A 21,627-nucleotide genomic window follows, 5' to 3' on the forward strand; every position below is an offset into this window, starting at 1 on the left:
GTAGCTTGAAACAGAGCTGGCCCGAAATGGCTCGAATTCAAAAATGATGTCGTTTTTTATTTTTTATTTTTTTTTTCATTTCCTTTTCTCTTTGACACCGAGAGGGAAGAGAAGAAAGAGAGAGGAAGAGAGAAAGAAAGAGAGATACAACAACAACAACAACAGCACATTGTCATCAACAACAACCAAAAAAAAAAAATTTGTAGAATCTCAACAACCAACGATCATCTACAATTTTTTTTTTTCATCATCAACAACAACCAACAATCACAAAAAAAAAAAAAAAAAAATAATGTAGAATCTGAATTTTTTTTTTCAACACATCATCATCATACGCAGATTTTGGGCAGTTTTTTTTTTCTTTTCCCTCTTATATCCTGAAGCAGAAGGAGGAAGGGAGAAAAGAAAAGAAGAGAAAGAGAAAAAAAGAAAAGAGAGAGGAAGAGGGAAGAGAGGGGGGAGAGAAAAGAGGGAACGGATCTGTGTTCAACCGGACTGGTTGTGACCGGGCGATGGAGAAGAATCAGGGATCGGAGGCGGCGATTGACGGTTGTGATTTGATGATGACGGCGGCGGCGATCGAGCCAGTCGACAAAAGAGAGTCAAGTTTGACCTTCTTCCCCTCTTTTCTCTTTTTCTCTTTCTCTTCTCTCTTCTCTCTCTTCCTTCCTCTGTTTCAGAGATATAAGAGGGGGAAAAAAAGGAGAGCCCAAAACGACGTCGTTTTAGACAGTCGAGCCATTCGGGGCAATGGAATTTTGAGTTACGAAGTATTATTTAATTTGCAACTTCCAAACCCAAACGAGTAAGCACCCAAAATCACTATCGGAAGCTGTATTGAACTTTCGTGAAAAAATCAAAAATTACAAAATTAAGAATAGATTAACAAGAATATGATTAGATTACAGGATTAGGTTATTTGGCACATCACGCTAAAATAGTCATAAAAAGATAAAATAGGTTAAAAATTCAATAAAATAAAATGTCACATCCAAATCATAATAATTTTCTTTTTTCTCTAACTAAAGTCAAAAAAGCTCACAAACCTATCCCAAACAAGACTTTTTAATTTCAGGCTAAAAAGTCAAAAAATTAAAAAATCAACTCATATTCTAAACAAAGGATTAGACGAGTTCAACTCTGAGTAAATCAAAACAGGCTTCAGTTACTGTAACTTCTATACGTGGCTCTTCTTGTGCTTGCTATGAGCATGGACATGGTCCATGGGAGTTAATATATTCAATTACTACCTTATCCTCGGTTTCAAACTTTCGGGCCACTCATTTCAAACTACAAAACATTATTGATCTTTCAACAATGCTAGGTAGCTCAAAATTTTGTGGCTCAAATGGCTCAAATCACTCAAAACGACGTCGTTTTGACAGATATTGAGTGTAAAACGACGTCGTTTTGACAGATTTGAGCCATTTGAGCCACAAAATTTTGAGCTACCAAACATTTTCTTTGATCTTTAAATGTGTGTATAATATGAAATTTTTTTACAATCTTGAACAACTTTTTAAAGTTCATAAAATAAATTTATAAAAAAAAAACAAAGAAAAGAAAAGAAAAGAAAAGAAGAAGAAGAAGAAGAAGAAGGAGCAGTACCAACCCTTAATAAGTTATTAGTATTAACTTGACAAGTTTTAGAAGTAAAATCACATTAAATGCAGACTAAAAATATTCATTTAAGCAAACCCTTTAAAGAAGGCTGATTTTGAAGCTAGAGAAAAATCAAACACTCATAATTGGGGATTTTAAAAGGGATTTAAAAAAAATAATAAATAAATAAATAAAATATACTTATATTTCACCTAATTTTACACATATTTTTTCTTTATTTTTTCAAATGTCTCTTAAAAATTTTCAACTAAAAAGAGCGTTAACTCATCGCCAAAAGAAAAATAGGCACCCTTACCTCATTTTGAACAATTGAAAAAAACCAAAAAAAGTCAACATAAAAAAATTGCATGTATTAGCATCTGAAACACTGTCAGCATGTTTTTGCCTATGTTTTTTTTTTTTTTTTTTTTTTCCCCCCTTAAATTCCAAAAATTTGTTTAGTTGCAATTTTTTAAAATTATTTCAAATTTCAAAATTTCAAAACTATTTTTAAAATATACAATCAAATAAACTTTTAAATTTTCTAAACTCTTTTCAAAAAATTATTTTTAAAATAATATTTTAAAATACAACCACCTCGCATCATCCAAATTAAATTAAGGAAAATGATACAGAACTTAAAATTTAGAACTCTAATGATGTGACAAAGAAAAAAAAAAAAAAAAATTAGCACAATACATCATAGAATAGGCCCTACCCATTAGAACTCTTCTAAAACTCATCCATTAGAATTCTCAATCTTTTTCCTTAAATTAAATACTATGCGTGTTAAGACCATCTCCAATCCTGGCATCAAATTTAAAATTTGGTAAAAAAAGCACTTTTTTATGCTCCAATGGTTTCACCAAATTGATATCAAATCGAGATTACACCAAACGTTTCACCAAAATGAGGACAGGCTCCGCATTTCACCAAAACACTATGCATGACCGTTGGGGAGACCAACCGGTTGACCGGCCAGTTGACCAACCGGTCGACCACCAAATGGTTCAAACAATTCCAAAAAAAAGGTTCAAACAGTTAAAAAAAAAAATTTTTGCCTTACCGGTCGACCAGCTAGTCAACCGGCCGGTCGACCACTAAACAGTTCAAAAAAATTGGTTCAAACAGTTCAAAAAAAAAAAAAAAAAAAAATTCCTCTTACCATTCGACCAGCCGGTCGACCAACTGGTTGTCCCCAGAGTAGACTTGATAAAAAGTGAATCGTTGGAGCCAGTGATACCAAATTGAGAAAAGCATCCTTTTTTTCATCAAATTTGATAAAAAAATAAATTCAGAATTGAAGATGCTCTTGGCAACCAAATAGTAGTAATAACGTCAACCAAAACAAAATGAATAGGAAATAATTCATGAATGAAGAGAAAGGGCGAGAGTCAAGCTTCTGAGGGTGCATAAAAATTATTTGTGGTCTTGCGATAGTAGATTCAATTTTTTAGATTCATTTTTTAGAAAATTAGAGTTTTTTGTTATTTATTTATTTTTTATTTTTACAGATTTTTTTTTAATATTTTAAGTAATTTTTTAAATTTTTTTTTAGATACACTTAACATAAATATACTTAAAAATTATAATATTTGTGAAAAAACTTTAAAAATTCACTAAATACAAAAAAATGAAAATTCAATATATTTTCATATTCTTATGTATTTATTTATTTTTTAAAATATTTTTTTATAAATATTTTATTGTTTAGATACATCTAGATAATGCGTATCTAAAAAGTAAAAAAAAAAAATCTTAAAATTCTAAAAATATTCACTAAAAAAATAAAAAATACAAAAAATTAAAAATTAAATTCAAAAAATTAAAATCAAACAAGATGATTATTTTAAACTATTTATTATTTAATATTTGTCAAATTATTTTTTAAAAATTTAAAAATATATTTTTGTTCATATTCTTATGTATTTATTTATTTTTATAAATATTTTATTGTTTAGATACATTTAGATAATGTGTATCTAAAAAGTAAAAAAAAAATATAATTTTAAAAATATTTACCTAAAACATAAAAAATACGAAAAAAAAATAATTTAAAAAAATTAAATGCAGAAAATCAAAATCAAACAAGATAATTACTTTACACTATTTATTATTTAATATTTGTCAAATTATTTTTTTAAAATATAAGTTTTATTATTTTAATTAATAAATATGCTGAGAATAAGTGTCCCTTCCCCCTTCATCAGTAGCAATATCAAAATTTCTATTAAGGAGTTGTTTGGCATTTTCTAAATAAGTGTATTTTTTTACTTTTTATAAAATATAGGTTGGGTTTAAAGTGATGTAATAGAGAAGTGATATGACTTAAATAAGATGATATGACTCAAATAAGATAGTAACTTTTTGACTTTTTGACTTTTTTAGGATATCCCAAACAAGGCCTAAATAAATGGTCCAACGTCTTACCTAATGTGACTTATTCCTAAGGTTGAGAAAGGAATTCGTAAAATTCGTAATCTGATCCAGTCCAGTCCAATCCGGTAGGTTTAGATTAGTTTTTTGGATTCATGGTTCGGTTTCGGATTGAAAAATTAAAAATCCATAATTCACGGATTGGTTCCGAATTGAATCCCACGGTTCCGGATTGGAACCGATCCGGACCGTATACAAATAGTCTATATTTTTATTATACACCATCCTACATAGTATCTTTTTTTATTTTATATAAAACTTAAATTCAAACCTAAACTCGCATAATATCTTCTTTTATTACTTTTGTTTGCTAGTTTTTAATGTTAATTTGTAATAGTTTAAATACTTATGGTAGAACCAGTTTTCTTATGATTGTTTAAATTTTAGAACAGTATGTCGCTATTATGAAAAGACATGTTGTTATTGTGAAACTAATATGATGCTATATTTATATTTTTATGAAATTAAAGTGATATATATTTTTTTTGTCATTTAATTATGTAAATCCGTGATCTTAAACCGATCCAATCCGTATTTAAATGGATTGGTTCAACAATTTAAAAGGATTGGATTGGTTTCAATTTTCCAAGAACCATAGATAACGGATTGGTCCTGATTTACCCCAATCTGGTCCAATTCGGACCATGCTCACCCCTACTTATTCCGATGAGACAAGGGTTGTTTGTGATGACCTAAATAAGTGCACTTTTTATCTTTTATGAAAAGATGTGTAAAAAAATAGAGAGGTAATGTGATAAAAAAAATAAAAAGATAGATTATTTTGTGTATGTCTAACTTGATTTTAATTATTTATTTAATAAAAAATGTAAAATATATAGGGTATGTTTGGTAACGTTTACGTTTTAAGTTTATATTTATAAAAATTTTATAAACTGATTTTTGTTTATTTTTTGTTTATTTTTAGAAAATCATAAACAACAAATGCGTTTGGTAATTGACAAAATGTTTAAAAAAATTTAAAAATATAAAAAAGAGTGAGAAATGACAAGTGGTGGCAAGTGACTGCGGAAGACAGTGGTGGAAAGTGGTGACGGTGGGTGGTGGGTAGTGGGTGACGGGTGGGTGGTGGGTGGGTGACGGTGGCTGGTGGTAGGTGGTAGCGAGTGGGTGGTGGCGGGTGGTGGTGGCAGGTGGGTGGCGGTTGACGGGTTGTGGTGGGTGGTGGCGGCTGGGCGAGTAGGTGGCGGGTGGTGGTGGCGAGTGGGTGGGTGGTGGTGGTGGCAAGTGGGGTAATGGTGGCGGGTGGTGGTGGTGGTGGGTGGCAGGTGGGTGGCTGGTGGTGGCGGGTGGGTGGCTGGTGGTGGCAGGTGGTGGATGGTGGTGGCAAGTGGGTGGTGAGTGGTGGTGGCAAGTAGATGGCGGGTGGTGGCGGCAGGCGGTGGATGGTAGTAGCGGGTGATGGGTGGTGGCGGGTTAATGGCAGGTGGGTGGTGGTGGTGGTGGCGGCGGCGGCGAGAGATGGGTGGTAGTGGCGAGTGGATGGCAAGTGGGTGGTGGCTGGTGGTGGTTGGTGGGTGGCGAGTGGTGGTGGTGGGGGGTGGGTGGTGGTAGCGGAAGACGGTGGTGAAAAATGGTGACGGGTGGTGCCTAGTGTTGGGAGGTAAAAAAAAAAAAAACTGAAAACTGAAAACAAAAACATATTTTTTGTGTTTTTATTTTTTGGCCAAATTTACAAACTAAAACCACTAATTTATAAATCAAAAATTTTATCAAATAAATTTTTATTTAAATTTTTAAAAATTTTATAAATATAAATAAAAAATTAAAAATGTAAATATTAACAAACGATATCATAACATTTTCATTCTTCAACATCATACGCTTGATCCAACGGTGATCGTGACACACTTACCCAGGTATATTTTTGGGGTATTGGTTTTTTGACTTTTCGATGCTTACCATAATTTTTATCAAGTTTCATCTCCCCCAAGATTTGTCCTCGCTGCCACGCTCCTGCCCGGCAGGTGACCCACACTGATGATTTCTCCTCCTTTCAAAGGATTGTTTAGAATGTTGCGAATAAACTAGAATAATGTTAAAAATTTTAAAAATTTTATTAAATATTTTATATGAATGTGAGATTTACATAATGCAAATTCTATATGGATTTTATACTCATATAAAATATGTGATAGAATTTTTAAAATTTTTAATATTTTTATATTTTTTAATATTTTTATAAAAATGTGTGCAATATAGTAGAAATGCGATATGATTCAAATAAGAAATAATGTAATCTTAATAAGACAAAAAGATATACTATAGTAGTACATGCCAAACAATTCCCAAGTTCATAGATCAAATTCGAAATTCTTTAAAAACAATTATTTTTATATAATGCAAATTATTTTGAATTTATGAGTTATTTTAATTAATTATTCATTTCATAAAAGTTATGATTTAAAAATTGCATTTTACAAATAAAAAATAAATTTCATAAGGAAAAAAAACTCACCAGTAATTATTCTGTGTTTTTCAAAACACCAATTTAGTTATATGCCCGTTCAGTAGTAAGAGTTACGTAATTATAAGGTTTAAAAAATAAAGAAAATAATTGTACACAATTCACAAAATATCATTAATTAAATGAAAAATAATTGATACACCGAATTTGAGTTTACCCGAATCGTCCAAATTTTATAAGCTAAACGAGTGGCTGAATGACCGCTTGGATGAATGGTGCAACTCTTGTCAACCGCAGTTGTCACCTTTGTCAACTGCGACTATCACCCGTGTTTCTAAATAATCAACCGAACGACCGATGTGTACAAATTTGAACGAGTCAATATTCGATAGTTATAATATTATTCTAATTAATAGACAACAATGATATTCTTAACTTTATTTGATAGTTTTTGCCCTTCCATTATATTCTCAATAAAAAGGATTGAAAATATTATTACAAGACTAGAGCTCAAATCAATTGTCTATCGGGTTCGAGCTTCTCTCAGTAATTAATCCAGTTTGAGTTTGGCTCAATAACTAATCTAACTCGAGCTCCGTTAGACACAATTCCTTTGTTTGTTGAGTTCAAAACTTTAACTCGAGCCCGACTCAATAACCAATCCAGCATGAGTTCGACTCGAAATTCTATAATGATTTTTTTTGCTATTACTTAAATATATAAAAATATATATTTATTTTATTATTTGAATAAAAAAAAATGAGTCTAAAAATCTAACTTACCCTTATTTATTTATTTAACAAACAATATCAAATTCAAATCTTAACGAATCGAGTCGAGTAGAGTTCGTGAACTTGTTTAATTATGAATTTTCAAATTAATTTTCAAAAACAGGGTGCGCTTTCAAATCCAATTCTTAAAGAATTGAGTCGAGTAGGGCGTGTTTGATTTCGTTTTGAAATTAGTTTCAAAAATAATTTTCAAAGGAGTTTTGAAAATTCAAAACTTGTTTGGTTATGAATTTTCAAATTAGTTTTCAAAAGAGTTTTTAGAAAATTGAATTCAAAACTTGTTTATAGTTATGAGTTTTTTTTGGCTTTGGTGTTTTTTTTTGTCTTGTAGTCAAAAAATTTGTTCAAAACGCAATGCCTAATTTGTTTACTTCTTTCATATACACAATCTAACAGTACTTTTTGGATGAATCTAATCTAATATACACAGTAGAGTTTCACTCTATATTTACTATTTTTTTATGATGTTTTAGAATTTTTAACATATTTTTTTAATTTTATAACTACTCAAACTACATACACTTAAATCGTTTCACATTTATAAAAAAAAAAAACTTTTATAAAATTATTCAACAATCACAAATATACACAAATAAATAAATAAAAATTTCACCAAATTTAAAAGCTAATACAAGTTTAATGTGTTATTAAATTTGTTTTGACTTCTTCACATTTTGTTTACTATTTAAATATATGTAGATCATATATATTTAAAACATAAAAATTATTTGACAAATACTTGAAAATCAGACAAAGTATATTTAAATTATATTGTGTGAAAAAGAGTTTTGGATTTCAAAATCCAAAACTTGTTTAATTTTAAATTTTAAAAAATAAATTTAAATTATTGTGTAAAAATCCAAAACCAAATAAATATTGAGTTTTGAAATATAAAAAATGCAACCAAACGGTACGTCAATTTATTCTGGTTCCCACGAGCGTGTTTGCACGCTCTATGTTCGAGTCTAGCGCAAAGAGTTCACGCAAACCCGCCAACCCCATGAAGTTTACTTATTAGAACCCCAACCTTTTGTCAACGCCTCCACACACACACACACACACACACACACACACACACAGAGCAAAACCAAAAAAAAAAGTAAAAATACCAAAATTGAAAGCGTTTTTATGATTTCAAAACCGCGACCAACAAAGTCAACCCTCTGTCTCTCTCTCTCTCTCTCTCTCTACTTCATCGCCCTCCTCCATCTCTCTCCTTCTCTCTCTCTGTCTCTCTCTGCCATGAAATTTCAGGCACACCGTTCAAACCACTGAGATTCTCGCTCTGCAATTTCTCTTCGTTTCCGATGGGTAACGTATTAAGGAAAATCAGCATGTGCTTCACCCGCGACGAGGGAGTTCTCCGGAGAAAAGACATGTCCCTCGTCATCTCCGACCCCATCGACGATCTGGGTCACTCCTTCTGCTACGTCAGACCCGACCCAGCCCGTCTCTCTTCCTCCAAAGTCCACTCCGAAGACACCACCACCACTTTCCGATCCATCTCCGGCGCCTCCGTTAGTGCCAACACTTCCACCCCTCTCTCCACAGCCTTGGTCGATCTCTACAGCTACAACTCCATCGATCGAGCCTCCGCTTTCGAGAGCTCCACCTCTTTCGCTTCCATTCCTCTCCAACCCATTCCCCGGAATTCCATGAGCTCGGGTCCTCTGCCGCCCAATTCCTGGGGAATTCCGGGTTCGGGTCCGATGGAGAGGGGGTTCATGTCGGGTCCGATCGAGAGAGGGTTTTTGTCGGGACCTCTCGATCGTGGAATTTTCTCGGGGCCTCTCGAAAAGGGTAGCGACGATCATTTCCAGAGGAGCTACTCTCATGGGGGTTTTGCTTTTCGACCCAGATCGAGAAAAGGGTCGTTGATTCGGGTCCTGCAGAGAGCGATATCGAAGACGATTTCACGAGGGCAGAATTCGATTGTTGCACCGATTAAAGGGGTTGTTTCTGTGAAAGAACAGGATTGGATTGTTGGGTGTGAGAAGCAAAATGAGTTGACAATCAGCAGTGTGAATCTGAGCACTGATGGTAGTTTAGACGATGATGATTCAATGGGTAGTCAGAATCTTCAATGGGCACAAGGAAAGGCCGGTGAGGATCGAGTTCATGTCGTTGTTTCGGAGGAACACGGATGGGTTTTCGTAGGAATTTACGATGGGTTTAACGGTCCTGATGCACCTGATTATCTTCTCTCCAATCTCTACTCTGCTGTTCATAAGGAGCTCAAGGGTTTGTTGTGGGATGACAAGTTTGAGTCCTCCAATCCCAATTCCTCTGTTCCATCCGAAAACTCGAATTCAGACATGGTTGATGTTGGACTTTCGAGCTGTTCACGGTGTGTTGATCAAGAGAATTATCCATGTGGAAGTGGTGATTTGAATTCCGAATCGAATTCAATGAAAAAGAGGCCTAAGAATTCCAAGAGTAAGTATAAAGGGGCGGCGAAGAAATGGGAGGAGAACCAGAGACGGTGGAGGTGCGAATGGGACCGCGAAAGATTAGAGCTTGATCGGAGGCTAAAAGAACAGTTGAATCGAAATGGGTCGAACAGCTCAGGGACAATAAATCACTCGGATGTGTTGAAAGCTCTGTCTCAGGCACTGAGGAAAACAGAAGAGGCCTATTTGGATATTGCAGATAAGATGCTTGTGGAAAATCCTGAGTTAGCCTTGATGGGTTCTTGTGTTCTTGTAATGCTGATGAAGGGTGAGGATGTTTATGTGTTGAATGTGGGCGATAGTCGAGCTGTGTTGGCTCAGAAAACAGAGCCTGATCTTTGGAGACAGGACTTGGAGAGGATCAAAGAAGAAACATTGCATGATCTTGAAGTGTGTGATGGTGATGGATCCAACTCAATACCCAGTTTAGCTGCCTTTCAGCTCACCGTGGATCATAGCACCTCTGTGGAGGAGGTGCTAATTTGTTGCAATTTTTTAAAAAAAATTTAAATTTGATTAATTTTGTGAATGTTGTTTGAATTTTACTTGACATTATGTTGTTGCATTTCAGGAAGTAGAAAGAATAAAAAGTGAACACCCTGATGATGCTTGTGCCGTGATGAATGAACGCGTGAAAGGTTCGTTGAAGGTCACTCGAGCTTTTGGGGCTGGTTTTCTCAAGCAGGTATATAAAGATTAGATTTTGAACTTTTTCTAGATTTATACCCATTTAAGAATAGAAACTGATTGAAAATGTAAAGTTGTTTTGCATCCTTCTTTTGCTTCGGAAAAGTAGATTCCTCAAATTGTTGTGAGGAATTCTGTGGGTTGAGTACACAACTACAATGTTGATTGATGATTTGTTGAGAACAAAGTTTATTGGCCCCAAACACAGAGGGAAGCAACTTGCCTTTCTACTTTGGGTGGCATCTTTCTAGATTAGTATGATATACACTTGAAGATGATCATTAATAAGCTCCTCCATCTGGATTTCAGTTATGTTGATTAGCTTACTACACCATTTTATTCAGTGGAGGGCATAAAACAATTCAAAGATAATCCAATAATGTTCAAAGATCATCTTTTAATAGTGTTCTCGTGCTCTCTTCAAAGATCACCTTTAAGCCAAAATTAAAAGAAATTGCAGGATTAACACAAATAGCACAGTTATGGTTATGTGGATACTCTCTACTTGGTGTGTGAAGAAAGTGGAAACAACTCAATCCGATGACAACTAGCTAGCCTTCGAATGGCTTTCTGAGGGAATAGGATTTCCTGCAACAAATAGCTTTCGTTATGCTATTTCCCCTCTCCCCACCGTGCATCATTTTTGGCTAATGCTGGTTTATATTTGCACTTTGACACTTTTACATTGCTTCTGTTTTTGCAGCCTAAATGGAACAATGCACTTCTTGAGGTGTTTAGAATCGACTACGTTGGAACTTCTCCGTACATCACCTGTCTACCAAATCTCTACCATCATAGATTAGGGCCAAGAGACAGGTTTTTGATATTATCGTCGGATGGGCTCTATCAGTACTTCACAAATGAAGAAGCTGTTTCTGAAGTTGAACTTTTCATTGCGTGGTCGCCTGAAGGGGACCCTGCTCAGCATCTGGTTGAGGAATTGCTGTTTCGTGCAGCAAAGAAAGCCGGTACTATGACTTACTTATCTACCCTTCTCAATTTGACACCGCTAATTGGGAAAACTAATTAAATGTCATCTACATTGTTTTCGTGAATTCTAGGATTGGACTTTCATGAGTTGCTTGAAATACCACAAGGGGATCGGCGTCGTTACCATGATGATGTTTCAATCATTGTTATTTCTTTGGAAGGAAGGATATGGAGATCATGTGTATAAGGAAAAATCACAGATTAAGGAGATATAGACATTTGCGAAAACAAATTGAGCATCCATTTTTGAGGTTTTTATCCCATTCACATTTGTGGCATACCGATTAAGATCAGGGAATACTGGATGAGTACGAGTGACTTAGTTGTGCAAATGTGGTGATGGGTGGTGGTGGGGATTGTAAAGCTGCTTCATGTTGATTATAAACTGTCATACAAAATTGTAATTTTCTCTAATAAATGACATTCTTGGAAAGAAATTTTGTTCGTCACTGTCATTGTTGTCTACAGTTCTTTTATCAAAACTATTTGGGTTTTGGCTACAACATACAATCTATCGCAGCATCTGCATATTGTGATGAACATTCTAATTCTTGGCTGCCCCAACTTTCTGTCACTAGTCACTTATAAGCTTAGAAGCATTTCATGATTTGTATGTACATCTTCCATTCCATATGCTTGTTTGGGTTATGTTTTCGTTTTCTATCTGTTTTTATTTTTCAGAAAACACAGGGTTTGGTGAATGGTTTCTGAAATTTATTATTTTCGAAAAAAATTTATGAAAACTACCATTTTTTAAGAAACACCAGAAGTTATTTTCAAATTTTCCAAAACTGTTTCGGACAAGTTCAAATTTAGATGGGAGCTGAAAAATACAGTTCAACAGCAAGAGGCAGTCAATTCTACACAGACAGAACTGTATATTGCTCATGAAAGTAGAGATGACAAATAAAAAGCTTCCAAACCTTCTATAGCAACACATGATCTGGAAAACAATACTGCTATTATGATCATATTTTGCTTGCTATGTCAACAGTATGGCTTCCTTGTAGATTAAGTAGAATTTTCTTTGTCGTATATATTTTTAATTCATAATATGATTATCATAGTATTATTGTACCGAAAAAATCCTATTCCCACATGTCATATTTGGCATTCTGCTCGTGCCACGTGGCTAAACAAGAGCCCAGGAATGGAGGAACTGCCTATGTCAGGCCCATTGAGAAACTGAAATACAGAGTGAATCATCAATTTTTCAACCTCTAACCAATTTGGAATTGGGTAATAAATGCAATGCAGGTAGGTGGTGGGAAGTTGCAGAGTATTGGTATCTCAGACTCGCTTCCTAGCAATAAAAACCTGTCATTTTGGCATTAAATTGGGACCCAATATAATTTTGAGATAGAGTTATGCTAGTAACTCCAAATAATCTATCAAATCTTTCACTATGTGAGAGGTTTGTGTGGGTTTCACACCCCTATGGGAGGTTTGGTAAAAAATTTCGTAACTTATTTGGAATTTATAGCATTTTCCTTTTCGGGTACGCTGTGCTCTCAGATTTAGCCTATCCAAACCATTTCCATGCTTGATAGGTTGAGTAGCTTGTATTTAGCTGAGTCCCCAATTGAAAAATCTTTTGGAATTCCAATCATGACAGCATGGCTTTAAATTTTGATACAAAAACTATTCGTTACAGCCTCGGCCAATTTTAATTATCTCATATGAACTTCGAGATAATGTTAGAATGTCACTACTTTTTTGTCATCGTTTTGTATTATTACTTGTATAGATGCTTATGATTGGTTGTGATTGGTTGCTTTTTTATGTTGAAATAATTATTGAGTACATCGTGAAGGCATTAGGGGAAAAAAAAAATCTGATCGGACTAATTGAGGAAGATGAGTAAAAACTCTAGTGTGATGAGCACTCTGATTCTTAAGTTAGTAACTGCAAGTGAAGCTCTCAACTACAGTGAATTTGAGTAGTGGGATTCATGTATCTCAATCTTAGAGGTTGAGTGTTCTTCTATATATTTGCTTGGACTAAGGTTTATAGTTGATAAACATAATTCGTTCTGCCAAGGATTTCCCCATGACCGATCCCAACCTGTGCTCGGGTCTCAACTGTCTGAGCTAACCTAGCCAACACTTAAATCTGACTCTACCCAAACATTTTTGACTCACCCCAACATTTTCCACTTGTTCAACTGTTGCTGACCAATTTTTAGATATCAAACAGACCTCCCAGTAGGTAATTTTAATGTGGTCGATTTCTCCTATTTTGTTTCGCCATATATACCCAACGACATAAAACGGAGATATATAACAGTTCTCAAAATCTGTTGCTGCATGCTCTACATATTTAGGAACAGAGTACAAAACTTGAGCATGTCAAAGTTAAGCATGAATGTGATCTTTTGAGTCACATTTACAGATATGCTTGTATTGGCATGAGTTTTATGTGCATTTCAGCATTAAAAATTGTGTATATAAATTTGTATGTACATAGACAACCTACTTGATGATAGTTCTTTCTATTGAGATTTCCACATACTCAAAATAAGAATGAGTTTGTCTCAAGTCCGGTTGGAATTTATGGGTTTATCAGTGTTTCACTTTTATGATATGAAATGTATTCCACACCAACAATAAATAAATTCTTAGATTAATTTAATAATTGTAATTATATAATTTTAATATGTTTGTGCTGTGAAAAACAAAAAAAATAAACTTTTCATATTTTTCCTAAAAAATAAAAATATTAAAATGATGTGATTACTATTATCAGCTTAATCTAATTATTTTATTAACAATGTACCCACAAAAACTTAAAATATCAATTAATTAAACCTTCAAAATAGGGTCCTCTCTTTAATGGGATTGTTGCTAAACCTCTTTGTATAAAGTAAAGCGCTATGTCATTCGAGTTGATTGAATATGATGAACGTATTTAGTGATAGACACGTCAATCGTATTCAAGTCAAAATACTAACTTACATGATTTTATATGAAAGAAAGATTTCATTTATTTTAACTGTCACGTATTACAATAATGCAGTTTTGAAGTTCAATGTCAACATTTTCAACTTCTCTTTGCGTAATGTTATGCTTAAAGCCAAAATTTAAAAAATAAAAAAAAAACCAAAATATGAAGAAGGAGAACCGAAGACAGCTTATGGATAATTGTCAATGATTTGGACCCTCATCAGGGCCGGATTTGAGATTTTCAGGGCCCAAAATCGATAATCAACTACTAAATTTCTGGGGCCCCTTCATATTTTTTTTTATTGAATGAAAAAAAAAATTTAAGATAAAGGACAAAAGATTTGTATTAAAATCACAAAAAATAGTTGGAAAAAAAAATTAATTAATTGAATAGAAAAAAAAAAATTTACGTGTGCTTGCTGTGCTGAGATCAAAATATTTTTTTAAATCAAAATTCAAAACAAGAGCACCCCACTTAACAAAACACAAAACTTTTAAATTATGTGATGTGAACTATTAAATATAAATAAATTCTTCTTAATGATGTAAATGCCAATATTATAATAGCAATTAATTGTGCAAAAGACAAGATAAATATTTAATTAATTGAATAGTAAATAAATAAATAATTTACCTGTTCTGCTACTCCGTCCCTATGCCGCTGGTGTGTTATATCAAACAAATGTAGGGAATATTGGATTAATAGAAGATAGGGCTAGAAATTAGAAAAAATGGGCATTTCAAATGGTTAGGCTGGGCTTTAACTATTGGCCTTTTAATGGGTCAAAAAAATTAAGTTAATTTGGATCTTTTTTAATTTATTTTAAATTTAAAACACACCTAATATATTATACTAACTTATAATAGGAGGAACTCCTATTTTAAATCTATTTTGAAGAGTCTTAAGTCATGGCCTTATGGGCCCGGCCAGGGCCCGGCCTGACCCTAATATTTGCTCCCATATTTGACCTGCTTTGGCCACTACACTTCAACTAACCTTCACTTTTTATTATATAATTTAGGAAAATTTACCTATAAATCCTAGTTTCTGAAAAGTTGAACCATTTAGTCCTAAAAGTTTTCTTATGCTCCATTTAGTCCCATTTGCACATCAATCTAATGTTCGAAACATTAATCTGATGTTTGGAATCTAATGTTTGAAACATTAATCTGATGTTTGAAACATTGTAATGGAACCTTTCAGTCTATAAGAAAACTTTTAGGACTAAACAGTGTATAAGTTATTAATTTGGGATTTATTGGTGCATCCCCTATAATTTATTAAGAATTAAAAATAAAAAAACAAAATAAGAGTCATGGTTTAAAAAAAATAAAAATTTAATTTAATTTAATTAATTAATTTATTCATTTATGGTCAAGCTTGTCATAAGCCTCTAATATCTACAAATAATACAATACTAATTATTAAATTAAAGGGTTAGGATTGATTACTTCTTGACTATGAAATACGGGTACAGGTACAAATATTTGTACGATACGGTAAAATTTAAAAAAAATAGGGTATGAGTACGGCTTGGGATATTTATAAAAAAATATTTATTTTTAATTTAAAATAATGTAAAAATTGATTAAATGGTTTAATTTATTGAGATGTAACATTCAATTAACATTTAATGCTAAAAGTAAATGTATAAATCAAAATTAAATGTCAATATATTAAATAACTTACAAATCATAATTTAATTTTAAAATCATGCTAGACATAAAACTAAAAATAAAAAAAGTCTATTAAAAAGAATTTTACCTTTGCAGTAGAAGAAAATATTATTTTAACTGATATATGATATAGCTTGGATATATATTAGGTACCTCTGGGTACGTCAAAAATTAAAAAAAAAAATTACGTACGTGTTTCATGTACTCCCGATACGTATACAAAAGTACTATATGCCGGTAAATATCATATGAGTACAACATATTTTTTTAAAGTACCCATACTTCATACTTTCTTGACAAAAAATAAATAGATTAAGTTACTGCAAAACTCATATAACACTAAATAATGTGCATTTAACTTTTTCTAATTTAAAAACCCTTTGTTATTTATGAAATAGAATCATGTTTACAAGTAGATAGTGTTAGTGGTAAAATACTTGATTACCCTTTCCGTTTCAAAATAATAGTTCCTTTTAAGAAATATAATTTTTTTCATAATACAATCATTGCACTTTTTTTCATAATATACTATCAAAATTAATTTTTAATAGTATATTTTTTAAAAAAATATTAATTATCATAATTATACTTTTTATGTTAATATATTTAAAAAAAAAAGATAAAATGAGAAATTTATATTATTTTAATTCTTAATTTTAAAAAAAAACTAATATTTTAAAATAATAAAAAATAAAATAAAGAATTAATATTTTAAAATGAAAGGAGTAGTTAAACAAGTTGAATTAGTCTTGAGGGCATTCCACCATGAAAATGACATAATCTATATATGACCAACGTGACTCAATTTGCAATTTGTGTTTTTCAAGGAAAAAGTCAGAATTTTATTTGGAGGGGGTCATATTATGAAAAATGCTTCGACCCCACTACCCCAATGAGGTGGCGCATTATGATTGGACAAAAAAAAAATTATTTTATTTATTTATTTTTTTTTTTAATTTCAGTCAGTGTAGGCTTGCCACCTCATTGGGGGTGCGACTCCCACTGGAGATCTGCAGCATAGTTGGTCATATTATATACAAAATTTAGGTTATATTTATATTTTTAGACCTTAATTTACAATGAATTAAACTATATTGAGCAAAAATATTCAATATAAACAACTTTAGTTTTTTAAAATTACTTATTTATTTTGTTGTCTGAAAGGAAAAGTATCATCTGAAGAGACTAGTGGATCACTGAAAGTGGGAATGTAATTCAGGCAGGTTTGGTTTGTTAGGAGGTTGTTCAAGTTCAGTTTAAGTTGTACTGAGACTTGTTTTGGCCCGTCCAGACCCGAATTGTAACCCGAGGTTGACTGCCCAAGCTCGACCCGAGTTAAACTCGAATTGCCTAAGTTGTTCGAATTGTAAATGAATTTCTATTTATTTATTTATTTTTATTTTTTTTGCAGCTATATTATTAAATTATTAAAATTTGACTATATTTATATTTTTTTATTTATTTATAGAAAATCATTAATATCATCAAAACAAATAATTTATATAATGTAAGAGAGATACCGCTATAATAGTCTTTATAATTTATTGAGTGAAAATAAAAAAAAAAAGGTAAGATTTTATATTATTTGTATATATAATATATATTTAATATAATTTAATAAGCTAAATTACTTTAATGTCATGTAATGGCTAATAATTTATATGTATATTTAATATTTTTATATATCTATATATGTATAATTCAGGTTTCGAGTTGCTCGGGTTATTTGATGTCTTTGCCCAAGCCCCTCTAAATTTAATTTGGGCTTCTAATTTTTTGCCCAAGGCTGTATCTAATTTGAAAATATCTTATTCAAGCCCTAAAAAAATTCTGTCTGTGTTCAAGTTGCTCAGGTTAAGCTTGCCCAAGTCGCACCCCTAACCAAAAGTAAGTGATAAAGATTTCTTTTGCAATTTCATTTTTGTTGTGTTTAATTCATGAATTTGAGTAGAAATTTAAAATAAAAAAATATAGGTAAAATATGAATAAAATATAACTTTATTTTACTTATATTTCACATATTTTTTCTCTCTCTTTTTTCCCTCCAAATCTTTACCTAAATTTATGAATCAAACACAATTTTAGGATCGCTTGATTAGAAAAAATAAATAAATGATGAAAAGTGAAAGTATTAAAAGGTGAAGTAAAAAAAACAATAACAATAATAATAAATAATAAAAAAAAGAAATTCTACTATACACATTTTATACAATATGCACTCTTAAATTTTGTTATTTTTTATTTAATTATGACTAATTTTTTTCTTTAGTTATGATCTTATTTTAGTTATGATTCATGAGATCTTTGATTATGTCTCATGTATTATTTGATTGTAAATTTTTTTTTTAATTATGATTTAAAATATATAAAATCATATTATTTTGTTCTTTAATTATAATATATATATATACATTTTTCTTCTTTTATTTTTCTCTATATATTTACGTGCACAAATATTTTTAATTAAAGTACAAAGTCAATGATACATATAGTGGGCTGAAGAAAAATTGGAAATGTCTGGGATCCGGAATTAGGATCTGAGAATTTATTTACAATGGATGTGTGGTAAAAATTAAATTAATAAAGCGTGAGATTTATGAGTGAAGTAAATTTGAATAATTAATTCTTATTTTTGAATAAATTTTGGGTAGATAATTTTGAGTTTGTAGTATTGCTAAGAAAAATTTGGTAAGTTGTTTGGAATTTATTTTTGGGAAAAACTATGATGTATATATGCACTTTATAATTAAAAAAAAAATTATATAATTTTAATTTTTTGAGGTATAACTAAAAAAAGAGGGTCAATTACAAACACACCTCTTGAGGTTTACTTAAATTGTAAATTATCCTCTGTGATTTTATAAATTACATTATGCTTCTAAGGTTTCTAATTTCATAACAAATAAGTCTTTTTATTAATAAATCATTAAATTAATTAACAGTTTTTAATAATGTTAAAATTTTATTTCAATTAATAATTCAAATAATTTTATTATTGTATTGGTGAACAGTTAGAAATTTCACTTTTCAATTAATTCTGTTAAATAAAAATTTTGATAGGGAGGTATTTATAATTTCCCAAACTACAAGGTACAATTCGTATTTTAAGCAAAGCTCAAGAGGTGTATTTGTAATTTACTATAAAAAATGCTATAATAACAAAACATAATATGAGGTATAACTAAAAAATTTATAAGTTGTAACTAAAATAATGTTGTAACTAAAACAGAAAATAATATAATTAAAAGTGTAAATTAAAATTTTCCTTTACTTTTTTTAATTGTTATTTTATATATATTTTTTATAGTCAAAAAAGTTAATGTGTTTGAAAAATTGTACCAAACAGAAAATTTTATTTAAAAAATACTAAGCTAAAAGTCAATTTCTAAACTTTTGATACTAAAAAATACAATTATAATTTAAAAAATCATTTTATTATATATCTGTCTCTTTGTATATTGTTTACGTCACCTATATGTCCATCCTGATCACCATTATTGTTGTTTCTCAGGCACTTTAGGAAGAAGTTAAAAAAGTAAATTTTTTAGATTTTTAATTTTTTTAGTTAAAAAATACTAAAAAAAAGTCAAAAATTTAACTTTTTACCGACTTCTTACCAACTTCCTAAAATACCACTAAATAATTTCATGAGGATATCGTTATCAAAAAAAAAAAAAAAAAACTTTTGAACCAAACAATATAGGACTCTATGGGTGTGGACTTTCACCAATTATCCAAAAAAAATTGTACAAAATCATATGACTGAACCTATCACTGATAAATTTAAAAAAATAAAAAAATTCATCCAGATGTAAATGTGAATTGCAAATTAACAATTGGGTCTAGAGTAAAAGAAAATTTCAAATTCAAACCGGGAAAGCCGCAGTCCAGAACAGACGTTGACTAAGAGATGTGGACTTCACATTATTATAGTGAAGAAGAAGAACAAGAAGAAGAAGGAGAACACAACACACATCGTGTCCATTACTCACACTCTTCTTTGAATTTGTCACCCCCACACCAAATACCAATTCACCAAGTGTCCCTTTCTTTTCTATACTCCCACATTATTTATTTTCTTCTGATTACATAAGCATTACTTGGTTGCATCGAAGGTTCTTTCTTTCTCTTTCTTTAGCTTTTATATTCCGAGAAAATGTCAATCCTAAGCGGCAGCAACAACAGTGGCAACATGGGTGCCCCGTTTTTCCATGAATTCAAGAAGCAAGCTTCCTTCTTCTTCAAGGAGAAGATCAAGACTGCCCGGTTGGCTCTGACCGATGTTACCCCAGCTCAATTGTAAGCATGTTTGTTAAATATATGATCATTATAGACATGGGTTTTTAAGATTTAAGCTCTTCTTGATCTGGGTTTTTTTGTTTTTTGCTTTTGTGTGGTGTATGAAGATTGACTGAGGAAGCTACCAATGGAAATCCATGGGTTCCTGAAACCCGTATCCTGAAGATCATATCAAAGGCTGCTTTTGAAGTTGATGATTACTGGAGAATTGTGGAGATTCTGCACAAAAGGTTTCTGGGTTTTTGTTTTTGGATCTTTTTGATCTGTTTTGGTTTGTGTTTGAACTTTTGAAAGTGATTTCTATAATTTTGTCATGTATTTCACTGTTACTGTGTTTGATCTTGTGGATCAGATTGGCTAAATTTGATAAAAAGAACTGGAGATCTTCATACAATGCTCTGATTGTTCTAGAACACTTGTTGACCCATGGACCAGAGAGTGTATCAGAGGAGTTTCAGACTGACAGAGATGCTATCTCAGAGATTGGAAGCTTTCAACATATTGATGAGAAAGGGTCTCAACTCTTTTTAATTCTTTATTAACTCAGTTGCTCTATTCTATTCGATGCTCTGTTTTTTTGGGTGTTTGTTTACTTAGTTTTTGAATTACTCTATATGCAGATTCAATTGGGGCCTCAATGTCAAGAACAAAACAGAGAGAATCTCAAAGCTACTTGAAAGGGGTCCTCTTCTCAGGGAAGAGAGGGACCGTGCTCGGAAACTGACCAGAGGGATCGAAGGATTCGGAAGCTTTTGCCACAGAACTTCTTCAGAATCAAATTCTGTTACATATGGAAGGTGCAATTCTCAATTCAACAATCACGGAAATGAGGAAGATCAGTTTTTGTCCTCGGAGAACGAAGATTTGAACAAGAAAATGGAGAATTCAGAGTCTTGGAACTGTTCTGGTGATGCTCAGATGGTTGAAAATTCAGGCGCTCGAGCGAGTTTCAAAGAGAATTTGGCTCCGAAAATGGAGTTGAAACCTCTTTTGGATGGTGAGAAAGATGATCATCAGAGAGTTGGAGTGTGTGGAGAAGATAATCACCCATTCAATGACACCCAGATTCAAGCTGCTGTGTCTCTGCTTTCTAACACAGATCAACAACTACTTTTGCAAGCATGTTGAGAGTTGAGACTTGTGTAGAACTGAGAGATGGAAGTAGTTATCTTGCCTACTAATTTCTTTCACCAGATCTTGTGCTATTAGTAACAGTAGATGTTTCTTCTATCTGTCCTGTGTTCGAGTTTGTAATCAGACTCTGGATTGGATTGCCAGTTTAAATGATTAGTCATCTTAAGCATCAAATTTTAAATTTTAAACTGTAA

At 31.8% G+C, this 21,627-nt stretch overlaps 2 protein-coding genes across 2 annotated transcripts; both read left to right on the forward strand.

Moving 5' to 3' along the window:
* The first annotated feature begins 8,296 nt into the window (after window positions 1-8,296).
* On the forward strand, window positions 8,297-11,830 carry LOC114290828 (putative protein phosphatase 2C 23). The gene is made up of 4 exons (XM_028234813.2): window positions 8,297-10,178; window positions 10,276-10,389; window positions 11,095-11,359; window positions 11,453-11,830. Exons 1-4 carry the CDS (start codon window positions 8,562-8,564, stop codon window positions 11,566-11,568), a joined length of 2,112 nt encoding a protein of 703 aa, XP_028090614.1. The 5' UTR covers window positions 8,297-8,561; the 3' UTR covers window positions 11,569-11,830.
* Window positions 11,831-19,849: 8,019 nt separating this feature from the next.
* LOC114290827 (ENTH/VHS family protein) lies at window positions 19,850-21,607 on the forward strand. The gene is made up of 4 exons (XM_028234812.2): window positions 19,850-20,299; window positions 20,407-20,529; window positions 20,652-20,813; window positions 20,920-21,607. Exons 1-4 carry the CDS (start codon window positions 20,157-20,159, stop codon window positions 21,425-21,427), a joined length of 936 nt encoding a protein of 311 aa, XP_028090613.1. The 5' UTR covers window positions 19,850-20,156; the 3' UTR covers window positions 21,428-21,607.
* Window positions 21,608-21,627: the final 20 nt, after the last annotated feature.

The sequence above is a fragment of the Camellia sinensis genome, chromosome 14 (assembly GCF_055761805.1).
Source record: "Camellia sinensis isolate YWXY chromosome 14, ASM5576180v1, whole genome shotgun sequence".
NCBI classification, from domain to species: Eukaryota; Viridiplantae; Streptophyta; class Magnoliopsida; order Ericales; family Theaceae; genus Camellia; species Camellia sinensis.